The sequence below is a fragment of the Phocoena sinus genome, chromosome 1, assembly GCF_008692025.1.
Source record: "Phocoena sinus isolate mPhoSin1 chromosome 1, mPhoSin1.pri, whole genome shotgun sequence".
In the NCBI taxonomy this organism is placed as follows: domain Eukaryota; kingdom Metazoa; phylum Chordata; class Mammalia; order Artiodactyla; family Phocoenidae; genus Phocoena; species Phocoena sinus.
The window spans coordinates 114,435,040-114,448,289 of record NC_045763.1 but is presented as its reverse complement, the minus strand read 5'-3'; the positions used below and the strand labels follow the sequence as shown (position 1 = coordinate 114,448,289).

The 13,250-nt window shown below is 55.5% G+C and overlaps 1 protein-coding gene across 1 annotated transcript; it reads left to right on the top strand.

Annotated features, from left to right (window-relative positions):
* Positions 1–2,820: 2,820 nt before the first annotated feature.
* On the top strand, positions 2,821–12,254 carry MEX3A (mex-3 RNA binding family member A). The gene is made up of 2 exons (XM_032615385.1): positions 2,821–3,274; positions 6,840–12,254. The coding sequence occupies exons 1-2, from the start codon at positions 2,821–2,823 to the stop codon at positions 7,946–7,948; spliced, it is 1,563 nt and encodes a 520-aa protein (XP_032471276.1). The 3' UTR covers positions 7,949–12,254.
* Positions 12,255–13,250: the final 996 nt, after the last annotated feature.

The following is a 13,250-nucleotide window of genomic DNA, read 5'->3' as shown; positions in this document are numbered from 1 at the left end:
TTGCCTCTCTCACCTTGGATATTTGGAGTCAGTGGGAGCCTGAGGGCGGACCCATGGTACATGAACACACCCGGGGGGCTGATTAGTCCTTGTTGGATCAGTGAGCGGGGGTCCAGCAGGGACTGCCCCTTCCCCTATCCTGCCCCTTAGTCTGTCCCTTCCCATTCAGCAGCTGTCCCCTCCCCACTCGCACACACTTGTTTCTGTCCTTTGTTTTCCTCCCTGGCCAAACCCCCAAGGCTTCTTTGGTCATTAACCTCCTGCTTTAATTAGCTTAGTGGGGAGGAAAGTGGAAGCAGGGCAAATTCAGGAGTGAGTGTCTAGGGGGAATTTCATTTCAGAGGGGACAGGAAGGCTCAGACCGGCTGGTGACAAAAAGGCCTGGCACACAATCAGTCCAATGCAACCGTTTGCGATTTCTGTTCATGTGAAAAACAGTCACCTGGTCCACAGAGTAGGACGCTTTCCCTGGTTCCCCCAATCCAAGCCTGGTTCCCCCAATCCAAGTTCCTGGGGCAGAAGGAGAGGGGACAAGAGCAGGAAACAGCCACTCCCACAGGGCTATGTCTCTCCAATTCTTCCTCGCCCACTCTTGCTTAGAGGCGGGAGCGCCCAATCCAAGAAGGTCTGTTGTTAACTTTATGTTAAATCCTCGATCCAGAGGGCACCCCTTCTCCAATTCCAGGGGCTTCCGGGGTTTCTCAGTCATGGCTCCCCTTCCCTGCATTTTCTGCCGGGCAAAGAAGCAAGAGCCCCGCAGTGTGCCAACCCCCAGCCCCTCCTGAGATCCTCCACGCTGGCTCCCACCCTCCCATTGGTGTGCAAATTTACTCTCTCCAAGAATCAGTTTAGGGAACTGGGCTTGCAGCTCAGCCCTCACGGCCTCACAGTGTCTGGTCTATGAGGTCATCTCCTCTGTTCCCCTGCCTCCAAGCAGGACTTTACCTCACAAACTAGTTCAGATTTTTGATTTCCAAGGCACTCCAGAAAAGGACACCTTACCACTGTAGCTCACCCACCCATTCTTATAAAACTCTTTTGGGAAGTTCTTAAAAGTCTGACCTCAAGCCCTCAAGCTGCAGTGCCATCCCTTCTCCTACTGGGAAAGACCCAGGCATAAAAAGGGTAACAAAAGAAATGTTGAAGCTATGGGGTAAGGGGAGAAAAGATTGCATTACACTCCAACTTCCACAAACTCCCCTAAAAGTGCCCAACTGTCCAATTCATGCCTTAAAAAACTGATTTTTACTTTCACCATATTTCCAGAGTCAAAGGAACTGAATTAATGGGTTTTCAGTAGGGGAGAGGTGGGATGATGGTGAAGGCTAAAGAACAGATCACCCGCAAGCTACATATATGGCCCAGGCCTGAAGAAGTCTGGGTTTCCATTCCATCCAGTCTCTCTTTCCTCCTTCTGTCGCACCCAAAGCTCCTGGCTCTCTCCCGAAACTGTTAAGTCACATCATGCCTTTAAGACTTCCCTTGCCTCCTCACTCTCTGTCCCCCCACTTCTCTCCTCTCCCTCCACCCCTTCATCCTCCTCACTTCATCTCTCCACAGCCCTCCCAGCTACCCTCTACTGATCAGAAGGATGTTAACTAACTCACCTCCCAGTCGGTGCCTCTCAGATCTCCGAGACTGGGGGAGCGGGAGAGGACGAGGGGGGATGGCTTGCCGCTTGGAGATGAGGGGACCCCGTCTTTTACCAAGGGGTCCCATCCTCCAACCCGGCACCCGATCCCGGCCCCCCCAGCGCGCCCAGCCGTGTTCTCCCCGCATCGCGGCTGCGGGCTTTGTCTGCTCTGCGGAGAACCTCTCCCCGCGGCCCAGAGCCGGGATCGACTCTGGGAGAGCGGGAGGGGGGAGCTGAGAGCGGAGAGGGAGCGCGGCAGGGAGGGGGAAGAGGGGAGAGACAGCGAGAGCGAGAGAGAGAGCGAGCGACAGAAAGCCGCAGTGACCCAGCCGGGACCGCTCCCCGCCCTCTCGCCCCCCCCTATTACCATAAGAAAGAGGGACCAAAGACCTGCCCGGATCGGGAAGGAGCCCGTCTTGGGAGGGGGGCACATTCCATTAGCCTTTTTCAACACGTTCCGTTTCTGTACACTGACTCCTCTCCCGGTGCCCGCCTCTTGGAAAAATGAGGGACCTTGACTTCCATCCCACCCGCAGCTTCGCCTCCCAGCCGCGAGTAAAGACCGAAGGCACATCCATATCTTCCTCGGGTCAAGGAATTCGTCCCCGCGCCCCCGAGGGCGGGAAACTACAACTCCCGGCATGCCCCGGGCGCCCCCGGCGCGCCCCCCTCCCGTCAGTTCCATGCTGCTCCATCCAGTTCATTTAAAACAAAAGAGTTTGAGCGCTGGAAGGGGCTGGGCTCTATTGGGGGCCACTGAGCGCCGCTCCTGGACTGGGGCTCGGTGCGGGAGCCTAAGGGGGGCGTCTGGACGGTGGGGTCTAGAGACTCCCGGGACCGAGGCGGGAGGGGTGGGGGCAGAAATCCCGCAGCCCCCCGCCCCCCGTCACCCCCGGAGAGGAGAGGAGATCTGCTTTCTTGGCTGTGCTTCTTTTTCCCCCCACCCCCACCCTGGGGGCTGGGGCGAGGGGAGTCGGGTTACAGGGTGTTTGGGGAGGGGGGCTTAGGGGGAGGGTCTATCTTTCTATCTCGCTTTCTTCCCCCCTCCCCAGTTCTTTGTTCCCCCCTCCCCACACACCCCCCTCCTCTCCTCTCCCCTCCCCTCCTCTCTCCTCTTTTCCCTTCCACCACCTCTCTCTCTCTCTCTCTCTCTCCCTCTCTCTCTCTCCCCCAGCTTTTGTTTCGCCATGCCTAGTCTAGTGGTATCTGGAATAATGGAAAGAAATGGGGGCTTTGGAGAACTAGGATGTTTCGGGGGAAGCGCTAAGGACCGAGGGCTGCTGGAAGACGAGCGCGCCCTTCAGCTGGCTCTCGATCAACTCTGCCTCCTGGGTTTGGGGGAGCCCCCCGCCCCCACGGCGGGCGAGGACGGGGGAGGTGGGGGGGGCGGCGCCCCCGCGCAGCCGGCCGCCCCCCCGCAGCCGGCCCCGCCGCCGCCGCCCGCGGCGCCCCCGGCCGCCCCGACGGCGGCCCCCGCGGCGCAGACGCCCCAACCCCCCACCGCCCCCAAAGGGGCCAGCGACGCCAAGCTCTGCGCTCTCTACAAAGAGGCCGAGCTGCGCCTGAAGGGCAGCAGCAACACCACCGAGTGTGTACCCGTGCCCACCTCCGAGCACGTGGCCGAGATCGTGGGCAGGCAAGGTAAGCGGGCGCCGGGACCGCGGAGAGGGATTGGAGTGGGGGGCACCCCATCCCTACCACGGAAAGTTCATTTCCTCCCTTCTTGCCTGCCTCTGGCTCTGTCCCTTCCCCACAAAGGGGGACCCGCCCCCTACCCTGATTTCCAAGTGCCACAAAGTTCCCTGCTACCCCCACCCCCCCAGTTGGGACTGTTCTCCAGATCCTTCCTCCCCCAGGGCTCTGCCCTTAGACAAAGAAATATCCTCTCGTGGAGAGAGGGAAAAGGGAGGGGGATCGGTCTTCCAATCCGGGGAGGCTGTCCGGAGGGGGTGTCCACTCGTAGACAGAAAAACTGGTGGAATGTGCAAAGAGTTACTCAGAAGCCCCAACTCCGGCATTTGCTACTGGTTTTGGGGAGGGGGCACCCCTGGGACCCCCAGCCGCCTGGAGTTACAGACTTTGGGGGAGACCTGGCCTGGGAAGCTAGACTGAGTATCTATCTCTTTGTTGGGCTGAGTGTAGGAATGGAAGGGGGTGTGGCTCATGGGAGGGTCCCAGCCTGGGGGTGAGGTGGGAAAGGGGGGCTGCTGGGAGGAGGGAGTCCTGTGGTCACCCACACACCAAAGTTAAATGGTCTATGGGGCTTTGGAAGGGGCGCCTCCAATGAAGTGCCACGTCCTGGTGTGGACCTCTCCTCCTCCCTCTCAGGCTTTTGTTCTGGGCTGGCCACGGCAAGGGGCCAGAGGCCTGGAGAGGGGTCTCTGGTAGTGAGAGAGTAGGACGGAGTGGGTGAGGGCATGCTGGGGGGTAAGAAACCTTCACCTGGAGATTTGGTGGAGGGCATGTGTCTGGGTGTGTTGTTGGGGGGAGGGGGGTGTGGGTGTAGAATTAATCCAGTGTAGTATGTCTGATACCACACCCTCCTCCGCTCCAGCATCCCTGGGCGGGTGGGGGTGGGAGTGTTGGTGAGGGTCCAGATTGAGCAGACGGGATCCTGGGGACCCTTCCCTCTCCCAGTTTCCCAAAGGGGAGTTGGGGGGTGGGATTTGGAAATTGCAAGGGGGCTGGGCTGGGGAGGTGTGGGGTGGGGGAGGAGCAGGGGAGGAGCTGTCCCACAGTGGGGAACAATAGAGGAGCTGCATTCCGGCTGGGAGTGAGGGAGGAGGCCGGCTGCTGGCCGGGGAAGAGGGGAGGCAAGCCAGGAGGGCCCCTACTCCACATCTCACCTCATCTACCAGAAGTGTGGGGGGTTGGGGGGATTTTGCAGGGAGATCCAGAATGGAGGAGGGGAAGATGCCACTCCCAGGCATAGCCCTCATCCTCCTGGGCACTCCATCTCTTGAGATTTCTGGTTTTAAAAGTTGGATTTCCTCTTGTTGCCAGAAACTAGGGACCCAGAGCCCTGGAATTGGGTGGGGACACTGATATCTTTTCTTGGGTGCGGGGGTGGTCTTGGGAGGCCCCGGAATTTCATAGTCATTCTTTCCTCTTCTGCCTCCGCATCAGATGGGCCTGTCTCTCATAAAAGTAGGGGGATTTCTCCTATTCAGAGAAGATAGGCCTCTCCCTAATTCCTTTAGTAAATGGAAGTCCTTTCTCTTGTCTAACCTCCCTCCTCCTGCTGCAGTGTCAGTGCTCCTCTATTTGACCTCTAGGAAGGTGAAGCCAACTGGGTCTTCCCTTCAAGAGATGCTTCTTCAGGGTTGCGAAACCCAGGACGAGGTCCACCACCAGTTCTGCACCTCCAGGCCTCTAGCTTTTCTCCTTAGTTTTATACCCGGCCTGTCCTCCTCACCCTAACTCCAGTCCCTAAAGACACCTAGCTCTCGCGTAAGTTTATGGGCTCAAAACTTAGAGCCAGAACCCCGATGCCTATCAGATGCCATGCGATTAGAAGTTGTAGGAGAAGGGGCTTCACTGTTCTTTAACCCTCCATGCCTCACAAATAGAACAATCATTTACTGACTGACATTAAAGCAGCAAGGATGTGGGCTGGACAACAGGTAGGACTTCTGAGCTGCCAAGAGGTCTGAAGACAAAAAGGGAGGAGCAAATTCTCCTTCCTGAGGTCTCTTGAAGGTGAGGAGAGCTGCCCCCAACCCACTCTCTCCTCCCACATGCCAATCTGGAGAAGAAGCCATCTGGAGTGGAGGAAGGAGAGGGAAAAAAAGATGAGCTCACCCCAGGCCTGTGGTTGGAGGGTTGGGGCAGAATCGGAAAACTAGGACCACTGGCGTTGGTTGGGGAGTGAGGAAGGGAATGGTGAATGTGTATCTGGAGAGGGGTGTGAACGTGTCTAAATGTGAATGGGGACCAAAGTTGTGGGCAGGTGTGTATAGGAATGTGCTGCTTGTGTGCTGGGAATGATGGGGATGGAAGAGTGGGATGGATGAAAGGTTGAAACGCAGGGAATCTGTGTGTATGGAGAGAGGGGTATGTGAAAGTGTACACTAGGTTTGCACCACAAGTATCACTTAGATAAAGGCACACTGCATCATGGCTCCTAGGTCCGTGTGTGTGTGCTTCGAGAAAGCATGTGAGTCTCTGAGGTTCCGTGTGAAGCTGGGGCAGGGAGAGGGAAGTGGGAGAGGAGGAGAGAGGCTTGTTCACTCAGCCATCAAGGTCTGCCACCTTTAAACTGCAGTGTGGCCACCCCAGCCTCCCTCACTTTTCTCTTTCCCCTTCTCCCTCTTTGTCTCTCTTTGTCTGGGCCTTTCTCATTTCTCTTTCTGCCTCTCTCCCCAACCTCCTACCTTGAACCCACTCCTTGAAAGCAAGAGTACAGGTCCGGAACACCTTCTTCCCCACCCTACTCAGCTCCCAGCCCATCTTGGCTCTCCTGCCCCCAGGGGACAGGGTGGCAGGAGTGTCCATGGGGTCAGGCACCACACATCATTATCCTCCTTTCCCTCTTGAAACTCTGATTCTCAGACCCTTCCCAGTCTCCCACACTCCACTAGTTGCTGAAAACTTGCTATGAATTTGGGACCCACTGAGAGACACTCATGGTGGAAGGCATGGGAGCAGCTGGGGGTCAGTGGTCCCAGAGTAGACTGGAGGACACTTTTAAGGCATGGAGATCAAGTAAGGAGTAGATTGTGGGTTGCTGGGTCCATTGCAGTTCTGAGGAAAGATCAAGATCAGTGACAGATCGTAGACTGCAGTTGCAGGGCAGGGTGGGGTGATTAAGTGATTTGGAAGTTTGAGTAGCCAGAAATCAGTAGAGAAATTGTGGGAACGGCTCGTGGTTGGAGAGGAGTTAGTGAGTAGGTTTGAGGTTAGCACCTTGTCTGGAGGGTCAGTGATTTTTTTCAGGATTTCATAGAGTGCGTGAATTTGGAGGTCCTGAATGGAATTCAAGGAAATGTTGGGACATTTGGCGATCTGTGGTTGATAGAGACGTTGGGTAGATTTAAGATACGATGAGTGAATTGTTCCGGTTAGGGTGGATTGGGGGGGTGGGGTTCAAAGGGTAGACAGAGGTTCCTGGGGGGCTGAGTATCTGAGCAGGAGCTTGTTGGACTCAGCACAAACCTTCTTGCCCGGTGAGTTTCTTTGTCTCTCTTCCCTTCCCTACCTATCCCAGGCTGCAAGATTAAGGCTCTGAGGGCCAAGACCAACACCTACATCAAGACGCCGGTGCGAGGCGAGGAGCCAGTGTTCATGGTGACCGGGCGGCGGGAGGACGTGGCCACAGCCCGACGCGAAATCATCTCAGCAGCTGAGCACTTCTCCATGATCCGGGCCTCCCGCAACAAGTCGGGCGCCGCCTTTGGCGTGGCGCCTGCTCTGCCCGGCCAAGTGACTATTCGTGTGCGGGTGCCCTACCGCGTGGTGGGGCTGGTGGTGGGCCCCAAGGGGGCAACCATCAAACGCATCCAGCAGCAGACCAACACGTACATTATCACACCAAGCCGAGACCGAGACCCGGTGTTCGAGATCACCGGTGCCCCGGGCAACGTGGAGCGTGCGCGCGAGGAGATCGAGACGCACATCGCGGTCCGCACGGGCAAGATCCTCGAGTACAACAATGAAAACGACTTCCTGGCTGGGAGCCCCGACGCCGCGCTTGATAGCCGCTACTCAGAGGCCTGGCGGGTGCACCCGCCTGGCTGCAAGCCCCTCTCCACCTTCAGGCAGAACAGTCTGGGCTGCATCGGCGAGTGTGGAGTGGACTCTGGTTTTGAGGCCCCGCGCCTGGGCGAGCAGGGAGGGGACTTTGGCTACGGCGGGTACCTGTTTCCCGGCTACGGCGTGGGCAAGCAGGACGTGTATTACGGGGTGGCGGAGACTAGCCCCCCTCTCTGGGCGGGCCAGGAGAACGCCACGCCCACCTCGGTGCTCTTCTCTTCCGCCTCTTCCTCCTCCTCCTCTTCCGCCAAGGCCCGCGCCGGGCCCCCGGGCGCGCACCGCTCTCCAGCCGCCTCTGCGGGGCCTGAGCTGGCAGGACTCCCGAGACGCCCGCCGGGAGAGCCGCTCCAGGGCTTCTCTAAACTTGGTGGGGGCGGCCTGCGGAGCCCCGGCGGCGGGCGGGATTGCATGGTGTGCTTCGAGAGTGAGGTGACTGCCGCACTCGTGCCCTGCGGACACAACCTGTTCTGCATGGAGTGTGCAGTACGCATCTGCGAGAGGACGGACCCGGAGTGTCCCGTCTGCCACATCACAGCCACGCAAGCCATCCGAATATTTTCCTAAGCCCCCTGCCCCATGCCTCCTGGGGCCACCTCCCAGGGGCCCTTCTTGGAGCTGTGTTCCACTAGGGCCTTTTGGAAATCAGTGATTTGAGGGGCAAGGTGCTTAGAGATACTCGCTCTCTGGGGAGGGGGGAGGGGAGGCGATGGTGGTTGGAGGGTGGACCACTTTCAGAGCCTCTGGTCACCCTGTCCTGGAAAGGTTGGGAGGGGGCCAGGCCGGAAATTTTACTAGAGTTACAACTCTGATACCTCAACACACCCTTCAGTCTGGAAGCAGCTAAGAGAAACTTTTGTTTTGCCAGAGGTGGCCGCTAAGGTATCCTGACCCCCTCTCCACCTACCCTTATGTGTGTCACACTACCCTTTCCTCTGTGGAGGGGATGGGGAGAGGGAGAGGGAGAATTACCATCTGTATCTAGAGGTGCTCTAACAATCCCCAAGCCCTCTGGTCTTGACCTCTGACCTCCAACCACGACCCTTTAGACCCTCCACCGCCATATCCTGTTTGGGAATCTGTTCCTGGGTTTCCAGCAGTATAAGGGGGTTGGGGCCCTTTTGGAAGTCAGGATAGATTTTCTAAGGGGGAAGGGGAGGAAGTATGTCAACCAATAAAGGGCTCAGAACTCATCTATCCCCACAAAGCTGGGCTAGAGGAATCTGGAGAGGGGGTGCCCCTCTCTGCCCCTTGCAGCTTTTCCCTCCACTCTCTCCTCCCCATCTTTCTTCCCTTTGGGTTTTCCTCACTCCTTTGTCCTCTCCCCCAACTCTCCTCTTGGCTTCCCCTCGCTGGCTGTCACAACCAGCCCTGTCTTGATCTTTCTCTTTCTTCCTTTCTTCCCCCTCCCTCCTGCTCCTTCCAGCCCAGCTTTGGGGACACCATCCCCCTGGGGAGAATTAGGGGGAAGAACAGTTTGATGGTCCCCCCTAATTCCTCTTCTGGCATCCGGAGGCCCTCTCTCCTACTCCTCCAAAGAAACACCTCAAATTCTTGATGGAATGTATCCCCGTTCTCAGTGAAAATTTGAGGAGGGGACCAATACTGGGTTACATAAAGGGTCAAACCTCCACCTTTATCATCTTGGGGCATTACATTTAGGGAACAGTTCTTGGGCTGGATTTTCTGGTGGTGGGAGGGGAGAGCCAGGGTAGTGTGTCTGCAGTTTTGAGCAGGAAAGGGCCTGAGGCCATAGGAGAGGCTGCTGGGGGGAGGGGCTGCTCCTCCTCCCCTGCAGTGCCCCACTCCGTGCGCCCCTCTCTGGACCTGACCTGAACCCTTATTAGCACGCTAATCATGAAGTCTGTGTCTCACTCATTGTGGTTGAGGAGAGAGACCAGGTCTTCAGACAGGGGTCAGTCCAGAGCCAAGCAGGACTGGGGTATAGCAGTATAGCAGGGCCTGCTCTGAGAATCATGTATGATTTTAGGCCTTGTCCCCCCATTGCTGCTTCCCTACTGCTCATCTGGGGCAGCCACCAGCCTCCCGCCCTCCTGGGTTCCGCTGGCCGGGCCAGGAGAGGATGGGAGATGGGAGTCCCAGGGGGGTCCTAGGAGATTCTTGTATATAGTAGGGTGGGACTCTTCTAAGTGATCTCTGAGCACTTAAGCTCCGGAGTCCCATTCTTCCTGGATGGAGAGGGGGTGCAGGGATGGGGGTACAGAGGGGATTTCCTCCTCTCCTTCCTCCTGTTGTGAATTAACTCACCTCTCCTCAACCTTCCCCTCCAGACCACCAGCCAGGGAGGGGAGCGGAAGGAGGTCACAGCCAGGAACACTGGCCTGTGACAACTTCCCTCCTTCCCGCCAATGTGAGCCATCCTGAGATGTCTGTACAATAGAAACCAAACCAAATGGGCACCCCTCGGTCGCCGAGGGGGGGTGGGGAGGGGGGTGGGAAGATGGGATGTCTGTCTGTCGATCCCCCTCCCCCTCTCCACTCTACCCACAAAGGCAGAAGACTGTTACACTAGGGGGCTCGGAAAATTCAATCCCACTCTTACTAATTGAGCCAAACCTAGAAACAAACGCAAAACACATAGTGAGAGACAGGATAGAGGAGAGAAAGAGAGCGTGAGAGGGAGCGAGATAGGTGACCAACACAGAGGAGAGAAAACAAAAATAGCAAAAAAAAAAAAAAAAAAAAAAAAAAAAAGCAGTTCTTTATAATTTAATATTCTATTTTAATAAAGGCGTTTATTACCGTATAAATGTAGCAAAGAACCTGGGCTAATATGAAAAAAAAAGACTTTTTATTAGGTAATTTATTATATGAAAAGGATATTTTATTTTATGATAAAGTGATCCTTAAAAAAAATAAAAAAACTTTAGAAGGTTTAGAATATATGTAGGGAGAGAAGAAAAAAATACATTTGTATTCAGAGTTAAATCTTAAAAAAGTGTTTTTAATATATGTTCGGGTTTACGTTCCTTTTTCCCCCCACTTTTTTTTTGGGGAGGAATGTCATTTGCTTTTCCGGGGGAGCATCCTGGGATGGATCGTGGAGACAGGGGCTAGGGGAACTTGGTCCCTCTGGGGCCCTGCAAGTAGATTGGATTTCACTCCCGGGGCTCCCTCTCCCCTCTACCCCTCCCCCTCGGGGGAGCCGGCAGAGCCAAACAAAGAAAGGGATTAAGGAGAAAGGAAGAAGCTGGAGGACTGAGGACTGAGGATCCTGGGGTGTCCCCCCCTTCCCCTGCCCTGTCCCAGGGGCGAGTGAGAAGGGGAAGTCCAGAACTGAGGCCTAGCAGGCCTACGGGAACCCTCAGAGAGGTGTGAGATTTAAGAGAAATAGTTTTTTTTGTTTGTTTGTTTTTTTAACCAAAAATGAGAGAGAGAGAAGAAAAAGAAAGAAACCGAGGGGTTTAAAAGAAAAGAATACTACAAAATAATAATTATAATAATAATAATAATTCAAATTTATTTCATATAATCCTAGAGAAAAAGAGAAAGAATTACTAGTTACTTAGTAGATGATATTCAGATAGCTTAAAGTTTAGTAGCATTGAGGGCCCCTGGGTCCAGTAGAATGTATAAAAGTCATAACGAAAAGGAAAATAGAGGAGGGAAGTGGCTGAGTCCACCCTGAGCCGCTCCATCTTCAGGTATCAGGGTGGGAGCAGGTTGCTAGGTAAGGTTAGGAGCTTCCTTCCAGTCTGCTGGGGTTGATTCTGAGAATCCTTGGATTTTTAAATTATAGGACAAATAGATAAGGGGCTCAGTTCCCAGGGTCTTTGAAAGGATGAACAATGGTCATTTCAACCAGAGGAGGGCTGGGCTAGGGACAGCAGAGGAGGGAGAGCACATTCACCTGCACCCCTGCTCTGCACCCCAGTACCTGAGGGCCTGGCCATCCTGGCCTTCCCTGTCTGTTGGGCAGCCCTTACTCCAAATATGTCCTCTTGGGGTTCTCTGGGAGGATGGAGACTGCCCAGCTCCAACCCTCCTGAGGCAACTTCTCCCGGGCCTGAGGAAGTCCTTCTTGAAGTATAACCTCAATCCACTCCACCTCAGGTTGATTCAAGAGCCTGGTAGGTCATTTCACCAACAGACACACATGCACATGCTTCCTTCTCAGAGCTTCAAGGGGACTGAGGGGGTGGTCTGTCCCCCTTCCTTGTTCCCACCCAATATTCTACTTAGCTTCTGACCTCCATGGCAGCAGGTGGAGGAACCAACTCGATAATCGTTCTCCTTTAAAGCTGCACTGTGCTTTACAGGTTTGCAAAAGTGCTTTATTATCTCATAGAAGTTAGATTCCAAGAAGGACTTCCCACCCACTGGGGTAGAGCAGAGATGCTGCCCTTAAAGGCCTGGGAGAACTGGTCCCCAAGGGTACAAAGGCAGGGGGAGGGCAGCAGCGACTTTGGGTGACCCTGACCCTAACGCTGTGTTCTAGTCCACTTCCATCTGTAAGTGTTCAGGTAGGGGTCATCCACTGTGCCCTGGCCCCAGGGCACATCGCCCTCCCCACAGAAAACTGGGGAGCTTGGCTTTTTCGCTTGTGAGAAATCAACTTGTTTTTTAAGCACTTGCCTTCTACCAACCCCAGCTTGCAATCAGGTCGGGCCCCTCCCTCCTATCCAAGGGGGTGTGGAGGCCCCTTGGTTCTTGGCAAGAAGAGCCTGCTCCATGACACCAATGACTGTCATGCCCCTCCCTGGCCCTAGACCCCAAACACACATCTCCCTCTCCCCAGTTTACTCTTCTCACCCCACCTAGGGACAGATATCCCCCCTGCTCTTTTTGTCCTAGAAACCCCCGCTAGTTTGGGAAGGTAGCGTCTGGGGTGGGGAGGGCTTCCCCTTCCCCGCGCGAGGGTACGGGTGGGGTAGGGTGGGTGGGGGGAGACAGCCCTGGGGCAGGGGGAGTGGTCTCTCCACTGTAGAAAGTAGAGTAGGATTGTGGTCAGACTTAATTTGAGGCATCTAGTGAAGACACGTTACAAATCCACCAAGGAAAAACGTTTCAAAAGCAAAATAAAGGCGGGAAAAAAACGGACCCATGAATAATCAAGTCAAAGTGATGTTGCACAAAACACAGAGAAACCAAGAAGGGGGAGGGTTAATGTATTAAATGTGCTATTAAGAACTTAATTTTATTAAAAGTATTATTACTTAAGGCTCTGGCCTCTTTTCTCTGCATGCGAGTCTGAACCACCTTGGGGTGAGTGGGGTTTTCTCTGGTGTGATTCTGGGTGACCCTGCTCACCTTGCAGGAAGTGGACGGCTCCTGTCTGCTCTCCACAGTTCCCTACTTGCGTCTCCCAAGTGCTCAACCTCTCTTTTTTCTCCCCATTTACCGCCTTCTATTCCTTGGGGGTGCCAGCAGACCTCCTTCCGCTCTGCCCTGCAGAACAGGGGAAGGCGAGGCTGGGTGACCTCGACGCTCCCCGGACAGCCAGCTCGTGGACTCGATGGAGAAGGGGCAGAGAGCTGAGAGCCCGACACTCCCCACTCATCCCCACCAGGTTCAATCCATCCCTACACACCACACCCCCTCTTCGGGGTCAGGCAGAAACCTGGAAGGAACACTTAGACCCGCCACCTCCCAGGCTTAAAACCCCTTCCCCAGCACACACAGACAGGGCTAGCCCTGACTCCCGCCTCCTCCCCTCACCCCTGGCATTGGAGTGCCCTCAGTTCTTGGCACCAGGGCCCTGGGCACCAGATGGTACCCGCCGATGGTTTCCTTTTGTCTTGCCTTCCAGATACCCCCTCTCTGCCATGCTGTCCTCCCTCCCCTACCTGCCCTGGGGGTTGGCAGAGGGAAGGGCGGGCCCCTCCCACCCCCTTGGCACTGTCCCCAG